The 20,211-nt window shown below is 23.9% G+C and overlaps 1 protein-coding gene across 2 annotated transcripts in view; it reads right to left on the reverse strand.

Annotated features, from left to right (window-relative positions):
* Positions 1-17,583, reverse strand: part of LOC129605319 (uncharacterized) — a 28,666-nt gene extending 11,083 nt beyond the window's left edge. For both annotated transcript variants that reach the window (XM_055515003.1, XM_055515002.1), the window contains exon 1: positions 15,693-17,583. In XM_055515003.1, coding sequence (XP_055370978.1) covers positions 15,693-17,491 — 1,799 coding nt within the window. In that variant the 5' untranslated portion in view covers positions 17,492-17,583. The remainder of the gene's footprint in view (positions 1-15,692) is intronic.
* Between the last annotated feature and the right edge of the window lie 2,628 nt (positions 17,584-20,211).

The raw sequence follows: 20,211 nt of genomic DNA on the forward strand, positions 1-20,211 counted from the left end.
ATAGAGAGCTCTATATGTGTACTACAGTGAAAACAGTATATGAAAAATATATTTTTTTAGATAAATAACATGTATATCTAGTATATTTTTAGTTAAGGATTACAAGAACTACACAAACACAAAAAAAAGGTAAAATATTATAAAGCAATGGAATGGAATAAATAAATAATAATTATAATAAAAAATAATAAGAATAGTCAAAACAATTACAGTACACAAATATTATAAGACAACAAAAAAAAAAATAATACTCAAACCTACCCACTATCCCTAAACCATCCTGTACAAAATAAAAATAAAATAGAAAAAAAAAAAATTAAGAAAAAAAAAGGGAAAAAACTGAAATTATCATCATATCTCGCTTTTATAGCCTCGCTTCGTATGAATTTTAAGTGAACGTATAAATTTTTTTTTTTTTTTGTTTTTATTTGAATTTAATTTTTCTTAGGGAAGATTTTGCGTTTTAACATAAAATATAAAGTGGAATTTGTATAGAGATAAACTGGAAATGAAAAGTGGGACATCAGCAATATTTTAATATTTTTGTACATTGTTGCCCTTTTTTTTTTGATTTGAAATTGGTAGTGTATTCCTACCAGTAGTGTTTTGTTCTACGGGATGAATGTTCTACACGATAAATTATAGAATAAATATTTTTGGAATATCTACAATGGAATAGACTGCAAAAAATACTAAAAGTGTATAAGATATATAAGATGTAGATCTATAAAAAAAATTAAGAATTATTATCTAAATTTTACTGGATGGTATAAAAAATAAAGGGTATTCTTATACAGGATATTAGAATCAGTATAGAATATAATAATTTATGTATATTCAGAACCCAAGAATTTGAAATGAGATGATTGCGTTTATATTGTATACCGTAAAGGAAGATGTAATTACTAAAATTTTCTAAAATGAAACCTCTAAATCTAGTTGGTGTCTGTGAATATTAATAGTGTTGTTAATAATACTGAATACTTTGAGGTTAATTGCTTGCTGTTTTCTTTAGGAAACACAAAAAGGAAGATTATATCAAAGTGAAACTCTTATTTTCTTAAATATGATCATTTTTATTACTTTTCTAATTTAAAACAAACTAGAAGAATTCATATTTCTGAAAAAATTGAGGTATAAAAGTGCAATGGGTAAATCATTTTTTTAAAATTATGATTTGGTAAACGGAATTCATATAATAAGATTGAAGAAAAATGAAGTGAATGCAGAGGCAAATGGGATAGAATTACAAACACCAGTACAAATATGAATTGATTTTCAGAGATATGAAAAATTTCAACAAATACCTGGTTAACCTTAACTGAATAAATAAAGGTAGATTATGAACTACTAAAAAATCTCAGTAGTTCATAATTACCTCATTATTTTAATTCCTATACATGCATATTATATAAAATATATTTTAAGTACTTCCAATACATTTTAAGAGCAATCAAAAAGTTTTATACAAATAGATCATTTTCTTCGAAATGTGGAAGATTGATATTGACTGAATAATTTGAAATTATCTTATAAATTTTATGTATCTACATTTTTTTATTGTAAGTGGTCAGCTAATAAAACAATTTTTTTTTTGTATTATTCCTTGAAAGTTTTCCCATCAATTTCATGGTTGGAAAATTTCAATGATATTATGTACCAATACTGTTATACATCTTTGTAAACCTTCCTCCTTCACATGTCGTATACCACTTTTTTTTTTTTCAAAATTAAATAGAAAAGAAAGCGAGTGTGCAATAAAAATCAAAACCAAAACAATGAAAACGAAAATAAAAAAAAAATAGTGAAATTCTCTCCGTCACTTTCCTATTTTATTTATTTTTTTTTTTTTTTTTTGATATTTTTACAAAAATAATTTTCTATTCTTTTCACAACTTTAAAAATAATATGAAAGCATCCGTATTGTTATTCTATTAACAGAACAAAATTGTTAAAGTGTTGATAGCAAATATAAGAGTAAAAATAAAAAAAAATAAAAACCTTCAAGAGTCTGCCTTTCTCAAAATAAACCCCCAAAGTTCATTAATATTATATAGGAAAAAAATGAAACTATTGAAAGAAAAGTTTAATAATAGAAAAGAGAAGACACAAAAAAAAATGTTACGAACCTTTCGGCAGCAGTATTGTTTGTTGTTGTCTTTGTTTTTCTTTGAATTTGTGTTTCAGTATACACATAAAATTATCGTTACATATTATGGCAATTTCTTGATATTATAAACGGTTTAAGAATTTAATTTGTCAAATAGCACATTCCCTATTAACAATTTAAGTATAGAACTTATATTTACAAATCTTTGGCTCCATGTAATAAAATTGATCTATTGAAATAATTCGCTTATATAGTATGGTATAAGTAGACAATCGAAAATTGAGATTTTGGAAATTTTGAGGAGGAATAATAACTCGAAAGAAATTTTTTACTAGAGTGAAATAAAATATGCATTCATACGGTGCCTAAGAGCTATATTTGAAATTTAATTACATACAAAGGTACATTATTATTTAATTCGCCGCGTGGGAGAAGAACTCGCCTGAAACGAAAAATATAGCTTGAGTAAAAGGTAATTTAAAGGGTCAATTCAACAGCTGTGGACATTTGCTTGTACATGGTTATTTATTTTGTTCTGATAAAAAAAAGTAATTTCTGAACTTTCTGCATTTACAGAATTTAAAAATTGATTTTGATTTGGTTACAGTTGAAGAAATTGCTTATAGAGAACTATTACTAGGAAGATGGTGTTGGCGAAAAAATTTTATATCAGACAGCTGGGAAGAAGGAGAAAACCTAACTCTTTGGAATGACTATTCAACTGACTATTCATGGAATTCATGTTGACCTCTTACATTATTTATGTGTTTCAGCATATTCGCGAAAATGATGAATTGGCTTAGTTAAATCATTCGAAAACCTTAAAGTTGACTTAATCAACATTCCATTTACTTATACACAAATTACGTCTATTCTACATACGCTACATACATAAACTCTAATATATTCATAATTGAATTTAGATTTGGTATGGAATAAAGAAAATTTCTCGTTCCTTTTTTTTTTTTTTGTCATTTTTCTGCAATATCCTATACAATATTGAAGTTTATAATGATCCTTGTTTTTATTATTATGTCTTGGAATCGTATATGTTACTAGTATATATGTATATATAACAGTAAAATTAAGCTATTGCGAAATTTACTTTTATTACTTTTTTACATTCTTTGTTTTTTTTTGCATTTCTTTTTCATTTCTTTCTCTCACTCTCTCTCTCACTCCTTTGTTCTCTATAGAATATTTACCATCTATCTCTTCTTTTCTTAATAAATATACACAATTTTTATGACTGTACCAGAACTCTTTCAATTATTTTCTATTTATTTTTTTTTTATATTACATTTTATAATATAATTCTTTCTTTTTCTGCATATCTCAGCTTCTATTGTCTCTTTCTTACTTATTTAATTTTATTTATTTATTTATTTTTTATTTATTTATTTAGTTTTGTTTTTTTTTTTTATTAATACGATGAAAGTAAACGAAACGGATGACGAGGCGAGCTTTGTTTTTTTTTCTTTTTTTTTATATTATTTTTTTTTAATTTTTTTCCCTTTTGTTTCTATTTTATTTATTTATTTTATTTTATTTCATTATATTTTTTTCATTATATCCTTTTAGTTTGTATATATATATTTTTTTTTCTTATTGCTTAAGCATTTATAGTTAGCATTAGTAATAGGAAAAAAAGTAGAAAAAAAAATGTAATAATTGTCATAATATGTACGTATATTTCGAAAAAGAAGAAGAAGCGAAACTGGGAAGATAAGTAAATCCTCCCACATAATGGCTCCGTTTATTTTTCTAATATTTGCTCTTCACATTTATTTGTTTTATTTTTTTTTATAATTTCGTTTTAGTTCCAGTCATATAAGCAAAATGGGGGGGAAGGGACGAAAAAATAATGAAGAGGAAGGTCAAAGGATATAAAAATATTGACTATAGAAGCAAGTTAAAGAAGATCAATTTTCATTACAACTATAATACAATTATTGTATAAGAAAAGTGGAAAAAAAGAAGAAGAGCAAATCAAATTAAAAAATTGGATTTTTTTTTCCTTTGGTTTTTAAAACACACTAATAGTCGTTTTTATCTTTAAATAAGTTTATTTTTTTTTCTTTGTTTTTAATTTTATCTTAAAATTCTTAATGGATCTAATATTAAAATCCTGTGATATTTATATAATTTTAAGTCTATAGGAATTTCAAGGATTATAATGAGATTTATACTTCAATATTGGTGTTTGATATGAGTAATATCAGTCATGTAGAAGAAGTTATTTTAGTTGAAAATTTCTTAAAATCTTATCTATAAAATGTTTTTTAATCTCTTTATCTTTAAGGTATTGGAAGGTTGTAATTTAAATTTTAAAAATTTAATTACGATGGTATTCAGTTACATTTATAAACTTCATTTTATATTTATTCCTATAAGCTTTCACTTATTAAAGATAAGTTAGGTTAGGTATGAGGAATTCAAAACTAATCGGCTAGATTCGGAAAATATTTCAAGGCAATGTTGAATCTTACTAGTTCCCCATAAAATAATGTTCAGTGGCCATAGTTTTCATTGTGTAATAGGTATTGGAATAGGTATGGAATTGATTTTAATTTTTCGTTTTTGAAGCTATTGTTAAAAATTTCTCTCTAACTTTAAATATCTCTTTAACTCTAACTGCTAAAATTGAATATGTTTTGATATTCTTGTCGTCCATTACTCTGAATTACATTTACTGAAGTTTTTGTACTTATTGCTACAATTTATTCGTCAAAATAATTTTTATTTATAATTTTACATTCATGGCTACAATTTTGTGGCATTTGTAGCTCATGTTTTAGTTTTTCACTTAAGAGTTAAATTTTGAGCTAAATTTTTTTGGTGTTTAAATACCGTAGTTACTTATGTCAAAATTATTTAACTGAAACTGAATGAGCTGCTTCAACATTCGTCTTTACTTTTTAGTCCGGTCCGATCGCGTAAAGGTGAGAAAACGTTGTGTCTTTTCTTTACGTTATACTTAACATGTGGGATAATTTCAAGAAGATAATGAAAGTCTCCATATAAAGCTAAATTAAAAAATCATATAATTTGGCAAATTTTTTCAATTTTAATAAGCCAGCATTTATTACACAAACTTATGCGTATATTTTAAGTTATCTAAGTTTAAAAGGTTTCATTGTATTCGTTTTTCTTATATTTCAACATACATAAATTTGGAATATACAAATGAATATAAAATGGTATATCAGGACGAATTGATTAAATTATGTGCGTTGAAAAGAACAAGTTTAACAAACACTCATAAACTTATATAAATTGCCTTAATATAATATGACATATACGAGTATGTCGGATTATAATCAAAATTTTATTTAAGTATTTCCAATTAAGTACAATTCGATTCGACGACTGTCAATTCAAAAAATATTATCAAATCTATAATGAAATCTATTCAATTTTATTAAATATGCTTAATAAAAAATGTTATAAAATTATAGAAAAATTTTTCATATAGGTTAATGACAATTAATATAAAGGCAGCAAAATTTTGCTGGTTTTAAATGAAAATTTGGCGAGTAGAAAAAATTCTCATGATGAACCTAAATAATATTTCCGGTTCTTGGATAATACAATAGTTTTGAAGGCATATCCCAAAAAAAAAATATAAAATTATCATAATGCTTTTATAAATTTTGTGGGTAGGCCTGTAATTATTAATGTGGCTAATACTATGTGATTTGCACTGCGTACAAGTCCTTTGAATTAAAAATTCTAAATTTATTAATTCTTTGCTAATATAAATTCAATTTTCAATTGAGTAGTAGCGTTTGAGTTTAAATTGTTTAATTTCTGTAAAATTCAATTTCAAATATAAAGTAATCCAAGTAAAAATTCATTCTTTGGTTATATAATAATGCGCTACACTTAAATACTGCCTCAATATAGCAATACAACATGTTGTGACGATGTTGTTGTAAAGGAGAAGAAAAAAAAATTAAAAAATCTTAGTAAAGCCTTGGAAAGAAGAAAAAAAACAAAAACAGAAGTAGAAGAAATAAAAATAATAATTTTTTTTATTAATACAAGGATGATTTTTTTTTCCCAACTTGCAATACATATGCATTAAAATGTTACTGTTATTTTATAACGGAATGAAAAAATTACAGTAATGCAAGTAATTTTTGTTTTATTTTTTTTTTGCTTTCTTGCTTATGGACGTCTTTGTTTTTTTTTTATTCCACCATAGTATAACTATGTGTAAGTTCTTTTTTTTTCATTATTTTTTGTAATTGTATACGTTAGTGAAAATATCCTGTAGATAAGAAGATTCGAATATTGTTATAAAATTATATAAATAGAAAAGAATATGAAAGAATTAAAAAAAAAAAAATTTTTTTTTTTAGTTGTTGCCGTCGTCGTACTCGACGTCGTCCTCTTTTACATACGTGTGTATGTATTTTCTGTTTATTTTAGTTCCGTTCTAATGAATTTCATTAATCCTGCAACTATACATTATGAAATAAAGTAAAAATATATGAAAATTCTCATGATGAAATCAACATTAATGTATTTTTTATGATATTCTCTATATTATACGCTTGTATGTATGTTAGGCAGTATATATACGCGTTGATTTTCCATGTATATTTTTCATTCCCATTTAATAGAATTTACACGCAATTTTTTAATGTGTGGTATTTACTTAGTTGAGCAAGTTTTTTCCATTACGATTGTAAATTACAACAAAAATAAGTTGGTATAGAACAAAAAAAAGAGAAGAGAATGAATTATTAAAAAAAAGAAAACATATTAATGCAGCAGCTTCCTTTGCAGTTAAAGTTCCCTAGAAAGTTGAATATAATTATGTACAAGTATAAAGATATATGTAGTAATATTGTTTTTACATATGTGTTAGGTATACGTTAAAGTTATTGAAGTGTAAAGAAAAAATGATATTTTTTTTTCCTCTTTTTTCTACTATGAAATTTTCAAAAAGATATTAAAAATGTTTGACAAATCTAAAAACGAAAGAGCTATGCAGGGAAATTAAAAGAAACTAAAATTTTATCACGATAATTTAGAAAGATGGTTGGTGCTTGAACATTTGCTTATTAATTTATCATTGTAAGTATTTGACCAAACCACAAAAGGCCTCAAATATATTAGGACCATAAATAGACTGAACAAGGGTTCTGAAGTGAGTAAGTAGATAAAATATAGTCGGGATCGATTACGATTTATTCAGGGTTTATCAGAACGCATAGAAAAATACAAGACAAATATATATGAATACATAACATGTGAATATTACCGTTCTATTGTTTGAGAAAGCCCATTTTTCTACTAATTGCAATATCAAATAGCTCATTTACTTTTTACGCACGGGAATCACCTGGCAGTTCGGAAATAAATTACAAAGTTTCGAATATGCCGATGTTGTTATACTACTGATTCACTCGGCTGAAGACCATCATAAGGCCATCATAAATAAATTGGCTGAGAAAGTAGAAAAAATCGGTCTTAAAAATAAACATAGCAAAACACCAAACTGATGTGAATTAACAATACGATTCAAGCCCCCCTTCACATATAGCATACCCTAATTGAAGAGACATCAGAATTTGAATACCTGCGTGTCAAAAAAAAAAATGGATATGGGGGGAACCACTAAAGATATTGAGCATAAAATTGTTAAGGATATTTGGGAGGCAGGTTGTGGGCATTCTGCAAGTCAACTTATATAGCACGCGACACCAAAATAAGAATATTCAACGCATGTGTCACTGTCGGTGTTGCTTTACGGAAGAGAAACATGGTTGCTTTCCACAGCTCATATGCAAAAGAAACATGTCTTCATTAACAAATGCCTGAAAATCATATATAGAATATTCTGGACGATCATGAACACAGGATTATGGGTGTTGACGAATCAGGATCCAATAGAGATCCAAATAGGAAAGAGAAAATTAAAATGGATTGGTCACATTCAAAGACGCTCAATAACATCAGTTGTGCGTCAAGCTCTGAAGTGGGACCTGGACGAAAAAATGTTGGTAAGGTAAAAGAAATAAATCAATTCAGCAAATTACGTGCACAAATAGAGACATTGGCACAAAGCAAAGAAAATTTGAAAGGCCATGTTGAAGCCTCATGATCCCTAGCGGAAAAACAAAAAAATGTATATATGTCATTTAACTTAAAATTTTAAAGACAACTGTAGTGCTAGTGACGTGTGTTTAAATCTCTATGTATTTAACTGTATTTAACTATCTATCCATTTTGTTATTTTATAATTACATTATTCCACCATAAAGTTCTTATTTTCTAATATTTTAAAAAGATATTTTTAAAGACAATATACTAATAAATAAGTTTTAATTTAAAAAGCCGTCTGAAATCTTTCCTTAAGAGTATTTTCGACATATTGCATCAACAAGTCATTTTTAAAAAACTATTCTAAATTTTTTTGTTTTACTTCCAAAAAAAAATGTATAAAAAAAAGGTTTTTTCATTCTAATTAAAAAATAAAACTTTCTTTATTTAATTAATTTTAACCTTATTATCACAAAAATATTCTTTATCCTGTAATACAATTACATCATATAGAATATTTTATGTCCTATAATATTCATAGACATAGTCAAGTAGTTACACAAATAGAGACATAGATAAAATATTTTCTTTAAAGAAATTTGAGTATATGTGAGATTACGTATGGGTCCATATGTAGTAAAATTGAAGAATGAGAAATTTAATTTTGGGAAATTGAATTTCTTAACATAATTGAAATTCAAAAAGAACTAAAAATTTAAAAAAAAATTTACTTTAAATAGAATTTTAATATTACAAACAAAGAAAACACAATATATAACGGTATTTCAGGTATGATTTGGCAAAAAAATAAGTGGTAATAGAATGTAAGGAGTTGTCTTTTCCAGTAAGTAAAAGGGGATTATTGTATTTATTTTAAATACAGTTACGCTATTGTTATATCGAATTTCCGGGTAAACAGAACAAGATATTTCTCATGAATGACAAATTTTTACCTTTGGAAAATAACGTTGAATGTAAAATATACTTTATACACCAACAAAGTGGAACGAAAAAGTGCCTCAAAACTAGAACCTTCGAAATTAGTAATAACTAATTTTTACAAGAAATTATGTTGAAAAAAACTAATGGCAGCAATTAATTTTCCCGATTTTAATGTAAAATAAAATGTAAATAAAATTTCCTTTAAATCCAAAAACAAATTTATATTATTGTTCTAATACAACTTAACGTTCTTATATAATCTTTGCAAATATGTGAATAACCTTTAATATCTTAAAACTTTAATTAATTCATTAATTTTTAATCTTCGTTCTTCTTCTAATTAAATTTTATTGAAACTCGCATACATTTTTAATATTTTTCAATGTAAAAATTAATATATACATATTTACTTCATATATATAAAAGTAAACATAATGAAACTTTATACATATATTTTTAAAGATTTATTCACATATAAATTTTTCATAATTACTCTATATTATCCTTATATATTATAAAAGTTTCTTATAAGAAAATTATGTATACCTATTTCAAATTTAATGAATGAGCATATTTTAAAACCCAATAAATTTTTATTTTATGAATGTCTACTCTTTACAAATACAATGTATATATATATATATATAGAGATTTCCATAAAATTGATATAAAATCGAAGTTTTCCATATTAAATTAAAGTGCTCATAAATAAATTATAAAATTTCTCTATATTTCTCTATATATAAACACTTTTACTGTAATAATAAAGAAGAAAATTTAATTTAAGATTTTTCTTATTTCAAAAAAAAATTTTCAATTTAATCGAATTAATTATGTAAAAATAATTTTTTTGGAAAATTTAAAAGTGTATATGCTTTATATTTAAAGTCTTTGCGTAATATTGATAGTTTTTTCTTTAGGGTGTTTAACAATGTAAAAATATTGTCAAATTTATTGTGTGTTTGTTATATTGTTATATTTTATATATCTGTGAATTGTAAAAAATAGATAAAAAATATAAATAATTTTTTATTATATAGAAAATTTCAGAGAAAGATGATATTTTTAACCGGAGTTGAATAACAAGAGTAAAAATAAATGGTAGGAATTAATAGGTTACGTAATATTTACAGAGATTATGCTGTGCACACAATTTATTAGCATTCTTGATATATTATAGAAATATTAGGCAATACAATAATATACTGCTTCTATTATTTTAATTGGTTTGATAATATTGAAAAAAATTTAACAAATATTATGAAAAAAAGTTTCAGTTGGTGCTATAGGAAAATTAAAAAAAATTGCATATCTTTTGGGGCATTTTTTTTTTTTTTTAAAACAAAATTATTAATGAAAATACGCGTATTTCGACGAAATTACAAGTTAATAATTTCTGTTTTAAAGTAAAAAATTTAAAATTGATGTAGTAGCTAATTTAAAATAGCGTTTATTGTGGATTTTGACCTTTTTTTATAGAGAAGAACAGTAAAACAAAATATTTATCAAAAGTTTTATTATTAATATAAAATTCTAAGAAACGTGAATATAATTTAAAGAAGCTTTAATTATCTATTGAATCAACTATATATAATATAAGTAAAAGAAAATGATTTTCCGGAAAATTTTCTTGAAACATTGAAAAATTACGTTAAATTACAAAACAAAAAAACAAAAAAAAAAACAAAGTTGAATTTTTTCTCTTCATCTTTTCTATACTCTTATATTATTTTCTTAGAAATTTAAACTTCACATGCACACATACATACCTACGTATGTACACATTTAAAAAAGAATATTGAATTTAAAAATTTATCTTTAAAAACTTTTTTTATACCCTGCACTTCGTGAAGGGTATATTAACTTTGGTATGGAGTTTGTAACTACTTGAAGGAGCCATCTGCGGTATGGACATATATATATATTCTTGCTCAGCGTAAAATTCTGCGTCGATTTAGACATGTCCGTCCGTCCGTCCGTCCGTCCGTCCGTCCGTCCGATCGCACGATAACTCAAAAACGAATAATGCAATCAACACCAAACTTTCACAAGTTTTTTCTTTTGTGCCAAGGACGAACCCTATTGTTATTGGACTAATTCGGACAACGGGTTCGGGTAGCTGCCATACAACTCAAAGAGTTTATTTTAATTATTTCAAAAACTAATAAAGGTACAAATGTAAAATTTTGTATACATATGTCCAATTATATTCTACATATGCTCTAAAAATTCTAATGAGATAGCTGCACCGGTTCGGGTGGCTGCCATACAACTCCAAAAGCAAATTTTTTATAATCGGCAAAATAATAAAGTCAGATTCATGAAACTTGGCAGTCGTGTGTCCAATTATAGGTCAAAGATATTTCTGAAGTTTTTGTGGAATTGCTTGACAGGTTCGAGTAGCTCCCATACAAGTCCAAAAGCTTACTTTAAATATTTGGAAAAATAACGAAGTTAGATTCATGAAACTTGGCAGTTGTGTGTCCAATGATAGATCAGATATACCTGTGAAGTTTTAGTGGAATTGCTTGACAGGTTCGGGTACCTGCCATACAACTCCAAAAGCTAAGTTTAAATATTTGGAAAAATAATAAAGTCAAATTCATGAAACTTGGCAGTTGTGTGTCCAATTATAGATCAGATATATTTGCGAAGTTTTAGTGGAATTGCTTGGCAGGTTCGGGTACCTGCCATACAACTCCAAAAGCTAATTTTAAATATTTGGAAAAATAATAAAGCTAGATTCATAAAACTTGGCAGTTGTGTGTGCAATTATAGGTCAAAGATATTTCTGAAGTTTTGGTGAAATTGCTTGACAGGTTCGAGTGGCTCCCATACAAGTCCAAAAGCTTATTTTAAATATTTGGAAAAGTAATAAAGTTAGATTCATGAAACTTGGCAGTTGTGTGTCCAATTATAGATCAGATATATTAGCGAAGTTTTAGTGGAATTGCTTGGCAGGTTTGGGTACCTGCCATACAACTCCAAAAGCTAATTTTAAATATTTGGAAAAAAAATAAAGTCAGATTCATGAAACTTGGTAGTTGTGTGTTCAGTTATAGGTCAGACATATCCGTGAAGTTTCTATAGAATGGTTTCACAGGTTTGAGTAATTGCTATACAACAATGAAAGGTGCAGGGTATAATTCAATCGGTTCATACCGACTGAAACGTTTTTACTTGTTTTTCTTTTGAGTTTTTCTTTTATTTTTTTTTTTTAAATTGCCATCTTAAATTTAAAATAAGTTAAGAGGGAAAAAGTAAAATTAAACTTTCTTTGAAAAATTCTTTTAAAATAACTTTTTAATGAAAATAAAAAAAAAAAAAGAAAAAAATTAAGAAAATATGAAAAAGGAAGAACTTTTTGTTAAGGATTTTCTTTCTATTTTTAAAGTGATGCGAACTTCAATGTTAAGGTCAAATAAATATTTTCTTATTAAACATTATTATATGTACCTATACATGTTATATGTTTGTAAAATGATATTTATACTTTCATAATAACATTATTGTATAATATATGCAGGAATGATTGAATGATTGAATATTTTACTTAGGAAACATATTATAAACACAATATGTCGTACACTTTTAGGATTTTCTTAAAAAAATATCAATATAAAAAGAGAGGAATTTTAAAGAGGAATTTTGTTTGGGAAAGCCTACATGTCATATAGGATACCCTATATATTTACTAAATTTAAATTTAATATTATAATTTTTTGGAATTAAATTTATAAATTACGCTATTGAATATTTTCGAAAATGAATTCAATATTGGTTAACTATGCAAATTTTTTCAGATATTCTGAGTATTTTAATAAGATTCCAGTGTTCAATTATTAAATTATTAATTAAATAAATTTTTATAATATTGAAAATCATTTTGTTTATTTCAGAAAATTTCATCTTCCTATTGTCCTCCTTAAGCCTACATAATTTGTTAATTTCTTCGGATATGAATTTAAAAAGAAAAGCTCTAATTAATTAGTATTTTTTTTTTTATGAGGGTCAACCGAACCTTGAATACAAAATTGTTCATTAAATTTGCATTATTTAGTCCTTTATTTTTATTTGATTTTCTTTTTCATTACGATTGAAATTTAATTTCAAAATTTCTTAGAAAATTTTTGGCCCATTTTGGAATGTTTCAGAAAATTTTTGAAAAAATTTGTTTATTAAATTTCATATATACTTGCTGTTTGTCAAAAATTGTTCCCTATTTCCGATCGAAAGGTTTGAATTTTGAAAGCAATATTGGAAGATAGGGAAAAAATGGTTTCCCTAAAGAAAATTTTTACGCTTCCCGTTAAAGTAATGTGTTGAAATAATTTTGAAATAGTGTTTACTACATTCTAAATTACAGACAATATTTGGATTCATTAGTACTCATAGGTTGCAATTTAAATTTTCAATTTTAGAAAATCATGTTGAAAGCGAGAAAATCGACATTAATATTTGTTTTCTTACCAAATGGTGTACGTTTCTGATATATGGTGTAACTAATGTACTTTTAGGAAGACAGATTCAGTTATATAAGAATATAGAAATATAAAATATTATAATTGGTAAACATTGCGACTAGCTTGTGGTAAGTTTTGATAAAATTTCAAATTTGAGAATTTGGTTTTTCATCATTTATCTTTCAGAATTCAAGATTGAAGGTATTTTGTTTTAATTAAAACGCAAAAAAATGTTGTCATAGAAGGACAACAGATAAAAAGGAAAAACAAAATTTATGAGGTCAAAGCAAGCGCATTTTTCATATACTTTTGTACTTTTAATATTTTCCAGTTTTTTGAACAAATGTAAAAATAAAATCCAAATTCTTTATAAAAAAAAAAATAAAGTGAAAAGAAAACAGTAAAAATAAAAATATTTTTTTCTTCTTAAAAACCTTGGTATTTTTTCTTTTTAAATTAAGCGAAAACCTAACCGAGAAGAAGTAAAAGAAAATACTTTTGCTCTCTTATAAAAATAATTGGAAACTTTTTCTTCTTTTTTTTTTTTAATTTTATTGTTCATGTATACTGAAATTGCTTTTCTTTTCAAATATAATGTGTGGAACACATTAAATTAAAGGATTTTAGCTTTAAAAAATAATTTTCAGTTTTTTTAACAAAAAAAAAAAAAAAGATATTTTATAGAAATTCATGAACACGAGGTTAAATGAATACCATATATAAAATGACAAGAAGAACAATATGATAGTAATAGGGGATACATACGACAATAACATTTTGTGTATATGTATATGTGCACATGTTATCAAGAGCACATAAGAGTGTACATATACATACATATATAAAATATAATGATATACTCATACAGGTAGGTAAATATTTTGTTTAAAATGATGAGCCATTCTCAATTGCCTTCTTTATTTGCCTTTAACTAAAATATAATTAGAAAAATACAAAAACAAAAAAAAAAAATAGGTCTTAAAATTTTTTTATGTTTTTTATGTTGTGCATTTTAGATATGAATAATAAATATGATTTCAGTGTTCATGTAACATGAATTTTAATTTTGTCCAAAAGAAGCTTTAAAATAATAAAGGTAAGGTGCAATTTTTTGTAATTATTTTAATTTGTATTTGTGTTTTTGACTAGTAGATTAAAAATTAGTGAGTATATATAAATCTGGTATAAGTGTTAAGATGATGACAGAGAAAACCTTTAAGGGACTTGAAACACTTTAAGCATAACTATTGTTGGGGAACAGAAATGATGACGATCTTCTTTTAAAATCTCTTAAGAGATGTTGATGAATTTCTTTTGTAATAAAAAATTGTCACCGGATCATATTATCCTAAAACAGATGCTGTTTCATATCTCAAATAATGCAGAAAAGAAATTAGGAAAAATATCATTATGGCTTCTTTTCGGCAACAGCCCATAATTAAAAATATTTTGTTGCTAAAAATACTTCAATTTATTTTTCATGCAATTTTTATTTAATTTCAATGATAAAATTAAATATTCTCCCAAATTTTTCGTAATATTAGCAGGATATTCGTTTTAAATCTTTATTTTTTTCTTAGAAAGAAAAAGCTACTAAATTTCGATTAAATTTCAATATTTAATTCCTGAAAATTCTTTTGTTATACAAATTTGTCATACGGCACATTTTCTATATTATAAACTTTTATATACAATATACTTATATAAAATATATTTGTACTTATGTAAAATGTTTATCATGAAAAGTTTTTAACCTTTTCATCTCAACACTTCAAAATATATAAATACATACATAATATATATATATTTATACCTAAAAAGAAAAAAGACAGAATAAAAAGAAAAAACACTTGAAAATTCTAAAAATACTTTTGATGAGTGTATCTACATATAAAGTTTTTCCATCTTAAGGATATATAGAGAATGATTAAACATAAAAGTAAAATAAAAAAGAAAAAATAACAAAAGAAATTCTTTAAAAACTATCTTGTATATTTTAAATACTTGCACAATATTTTAAAAGTATTTGCTAGCAGTAAACAATGCAACAAAAGAGAGAATAAAAAAGTTTTTGAAAAGAAAGTTTTCTATATAAATATATATATATATAAAAATAAAATTACCTTGAACTTCTTTCTGTATCATTTTCGGCCAATTTTAATAAATATGCAACAAATTCAACATCATTTTTAAAGCATAAACGAGTTCTTGTTAATTCCCATGATTCAGCATTTTTTGTACCAATATATATATTTTTACTATAATTTTGATGACGATATTTTTTATTACTATTACTGCTACTATTATTATTATTATTATTATTATTACTATTACCATTATTATTATTACTATTGTTATTATTGTTATTATTATTATTATTGTTATTATTATTTGATGATGAATTATTATTATTTAAATTACTATTACTATTATTACTGATACCACCACCAATAATACTTCCTGTTTCAGATCTATTACTACTATTACCACAATTTATTAAATTACGTTCACTATTTATATTAATATTATTACTATTATTATTAACATTATTATTACTATTATTTTTATTATTATTATTTATATTATTATTACTATTATTATTAGTATTAGGATTACCACCATTACTTAAACCGATACTACTTAATATACCACTAGTTCCAATAATACCACTATCATCAATGTCATTGACACCGCCATCATCACCATCACCATCGGCATCACCATCACCATCACCATCACCATCACCATCTCCATCATCATCATCTATATCATCATTTTGAATATTATTATCATCATTATCATTATTATTATCATCTCTTAAACTGGCTACACTATTACGACCACTATTATTACAATCATTCTCATCATCGATATTATTATCATTATCTAAATTATTTAATGATGACGTTATATTATTATCATTATTATTATTGATACAAATATTACTATTATTATTGTTATTATTATTTGAATTATTTTTATTATTATTTGAATGTAAACTTTTATTAACACTTGCTATTGCAGCTGCTACTGCAGCTGCTGTTGATTTTATTGATAATGATGTTTTATTACTTTTATTATTTAGATTTAAATTTCGATTACGCGAAGATGATAATGATGAAGATGTTGATGATGATGATGATGTAGATGATGACGAAGATGAATTACCACCGCCACCACATTCAATATCATTTTTATTAATTAATAAATTTGTATTATTATTATTAACAATATTATCATGATTGTTATTATTACCACTTTTATTACTGTTTGTGTTATTATGATTATTATTTAAAATTAATGGATCTTCATCAATATCATTATTATTATGATTATTATTAACATTAATATTATCATTATTATTTGTATTATTATCATTTAATTGATTCGTTCTTAAATTCATATCATCATCATCATTATCATTATTTCCATTATAATTATTATTATTATTATCGTCATTATAATTATTACTATTATTTATATTACTGTTATTATTATTATTATTATTACTATTATTATTGTTATTATTATTACCAGATCTATTCAATATTAATCTATTATTATCATTTTCATCTAATTCTTCTTCTTCTTCATCGACATCTTCATCGCCTTCATCATCGTCATCATCATCTGAATTTGATGATCTTGATTGTGGCGATGATGCTATTAATGCAGCATTTAAATTCAAACCGATAGTTTTTGGTGGTGGCAATGTTGGTGGTAATTGCTGACGTGATATACTTAATTCACCATTTCCACCACGATTACGATTACCACCGCCACCACCATTATTTCTTCTGCTACTTCGTCGATTACTTTGTATTTTTCTATTTAAGAAACTGGCTCTTAATGTATCATTACTTTCATCATCTGAATTACTATTAAAATCAAATTCATTTAAATTTGGTGGCGATTTTGACATGGCAATAAAATATACTGAATTTTTTTTTTCTTACAATATTTTCAATTAAAATATAAAAGGAAAAAACTATTTGATCTTGGTTTTTTTTTCAGATTTTATTATAGCAAATTAGTGCTTTATTTCTTCATTTTAATGAATTGTAGTTGAAATAAATTTATAAAATGGTGAATTCATATTTTATGAAATTTTCAACTTTCACTATTTTTTTTTTTTTGTGATATTCATATATACATACATTATTCATTATATTTTAATATCTTTGTAACTTTTAAGATTATGAATACATTTTTGTATTTTTTAGTAAATATTTGTTTTATACAAAATGAATTTTATTTTATTTTATATATATATATATATATATATATATATATTTTACATTCCAGACTTTTCGAAAATTTATATTTTTTTACGAATAGCTTATAATAAAAAAATTTCCTCAGAATATTTTGTAAAAAAAAAACAAAAAAAAAAATTCTTTTATTTGTATTTACGTTTTTGTTTTTTTCTTGTATTCTGTAGGTATTTTGATTAAATTTTTATAATTTTATGTACATTCATTTGTATATAAATGTGTGTATATAAATGATAAATAAAATATGAATGTATGTAAATACATATTATATATATGTATGTATGTATATTGTTTTGTATTTTCTCATATATTTTATATTATATTTTATTATTCCTGGTTTTTATATGTTTTTGTATTTTATATATTTGGAGCCATTCAAAAAACTAAAAACAGCTATAAAATATAGCTTTCACTTTTCTCTACACATTATTCATAAATTATATTATTATTATTATTATTATTATTATTTCTTTTCTCTTCTCTTATTATATTCATGCATAAATATGCACATATATATACATATACGTATGTATGTTTGTATATATATATTATGTATCCTTTTTTGCAAACATTATTATTTCAATTTTTTTCACACTTTTTATCTTCTCTTTTTTTTCTCTTTTTTTTTTTGGAAATCTTTAAATAATTTTTACATTTTTGGAAAAAATAATTTTAATTTATAATTTTTTTTCTTAATTATAATTAAAATTTTCTCAACTATTTAATTTTACTTTTATTATATTTTCTCTTAAATTTTCTTTATTAATCCACAATTTAGTATTGTAGGTATACGTATAAAATTTTATAAGAAAAATACGATTTCCTTCACAACATTCAAAAAATAATTGCAAAATTAATTAATTAAAGAATATTGAAATACAAATTCACAATACACAAATATTTTTATATTTTTTTAATATTATTACAAAATTTTATTTTAATTAAATTTATTTCACTTTTTTATTTCAACATTTTCATATATTCAAATAAAAAAATTTTCCAATATAATTTCATTCGCATAATATAATATAAATGTATAAAAAGAAAATTATTATATACAAGAAAAAAGAATAAAAAACAAGAAAATAAAAACAAAAAGTTTTTCAGGAAAATTTCACGTCATCCATATTAAAGAGAGAGAAAAAAATCATAAAAACAACGACAAGAAAAAACAAAAATACTTTTTATTTTTTTTTTTTCTTTTAAGAAGAATGAAAATATAAAATCATCATCAACCAAGCCGGATGTTGCATCCGGCTCTCCACTGCACACTCTTTCATTCTTTCTTCTCTCTCTCTCTCTTTCTCTTTCTCTATTGCTCTCTGTGTATATATTTTTCTTCTACTGCTATTATTATTATTATTATTTTATTTTATTATTATGTGTATATTTGTATATTATGTATAACTGTATAATATTATTTTTCTCTTCTTCACTTTAAAAACTTTGTTTTTTTTTCTTCTTTTTGTTTCACTGTATTTTCTCTTATATTTTTATTATTATGTTGATATTTTTATTTTTTGTTATTATTTTGCTTTTAATTTTGTAGTCTCGTCCCGTTCTATTCCTTGAAATAGTGTTAGAACATATTTGTTTTTTTCTTTTTTAATTAAATTTGTTAAATCATAGATATTTTAACAATAAAATTTATATGTACACATACATACATGTGTATATAATATAAATAAATATATACATTTATTTTAGAAAATTTATATTGTATTTTGTTTGTAAACAAAAAAATTAGTAAATAAATTTTTAATAGGCATTGCATTATTTATTAAAATAAATTATTTAATAAGAAGAGAAAAAATAGTTATTTTTTCTCTCTTTTTTGGGAAATTAAGAATTAATAATAAAGAATGGGAATATATAAAGTATAACTTTTATAATTCAATTACAAATATTTTTAAAATTTTCTTGCAATTTCGTAATCTTTTATACATGTAAATTAAATATAAGTAGCGGAATTACAAGTGAATTAATTTAATCTTTTTATATTGTTGGGTTTAGGAAAGAAATTGCAAGGCTTAAGTTATAAAAATGTGAGAACCTTGCATAAAATTAAGTAATTATTTCTAAAATCTAAGAGTGACTGAAAAAAACATTCATTAACATAATGCATAAAATATAACATAAATTGGTATTAAAATTTCGAGCTTAAAATAATGAAAGACTTAGTTTTTCAATAGATGCTATTAACTTGAAATATTTTAAGAAATATTGGATAGGTAGATAGTATAACATCTGCGACATATCCCATATATCTAACCTATATCCAAAAAATTTTCAGAATTGAAAGTATTAAATCTAAGAAAACTATCATTTTTGATCAGTTTGCATAATTGTAAACTTATATAACACTTTT

The sequence above is a fragment of the Condylostylus longicornis genome, unplaced genomic scaffold (genome assembly GCF_029603195.1).
Source record: "Condylostylus longicornis isolate FDR11 unplaced genomic scaffold, ASM2960319v2 ptg000013l, whole genome shotgun sequence".
NCBI classification, from domain to species: Eukaryota; Metazoa; Arthropoda; class Insecta; order Diptera; family Dolichopodidae; genus Condylostylus; species Condylostylus longicornis.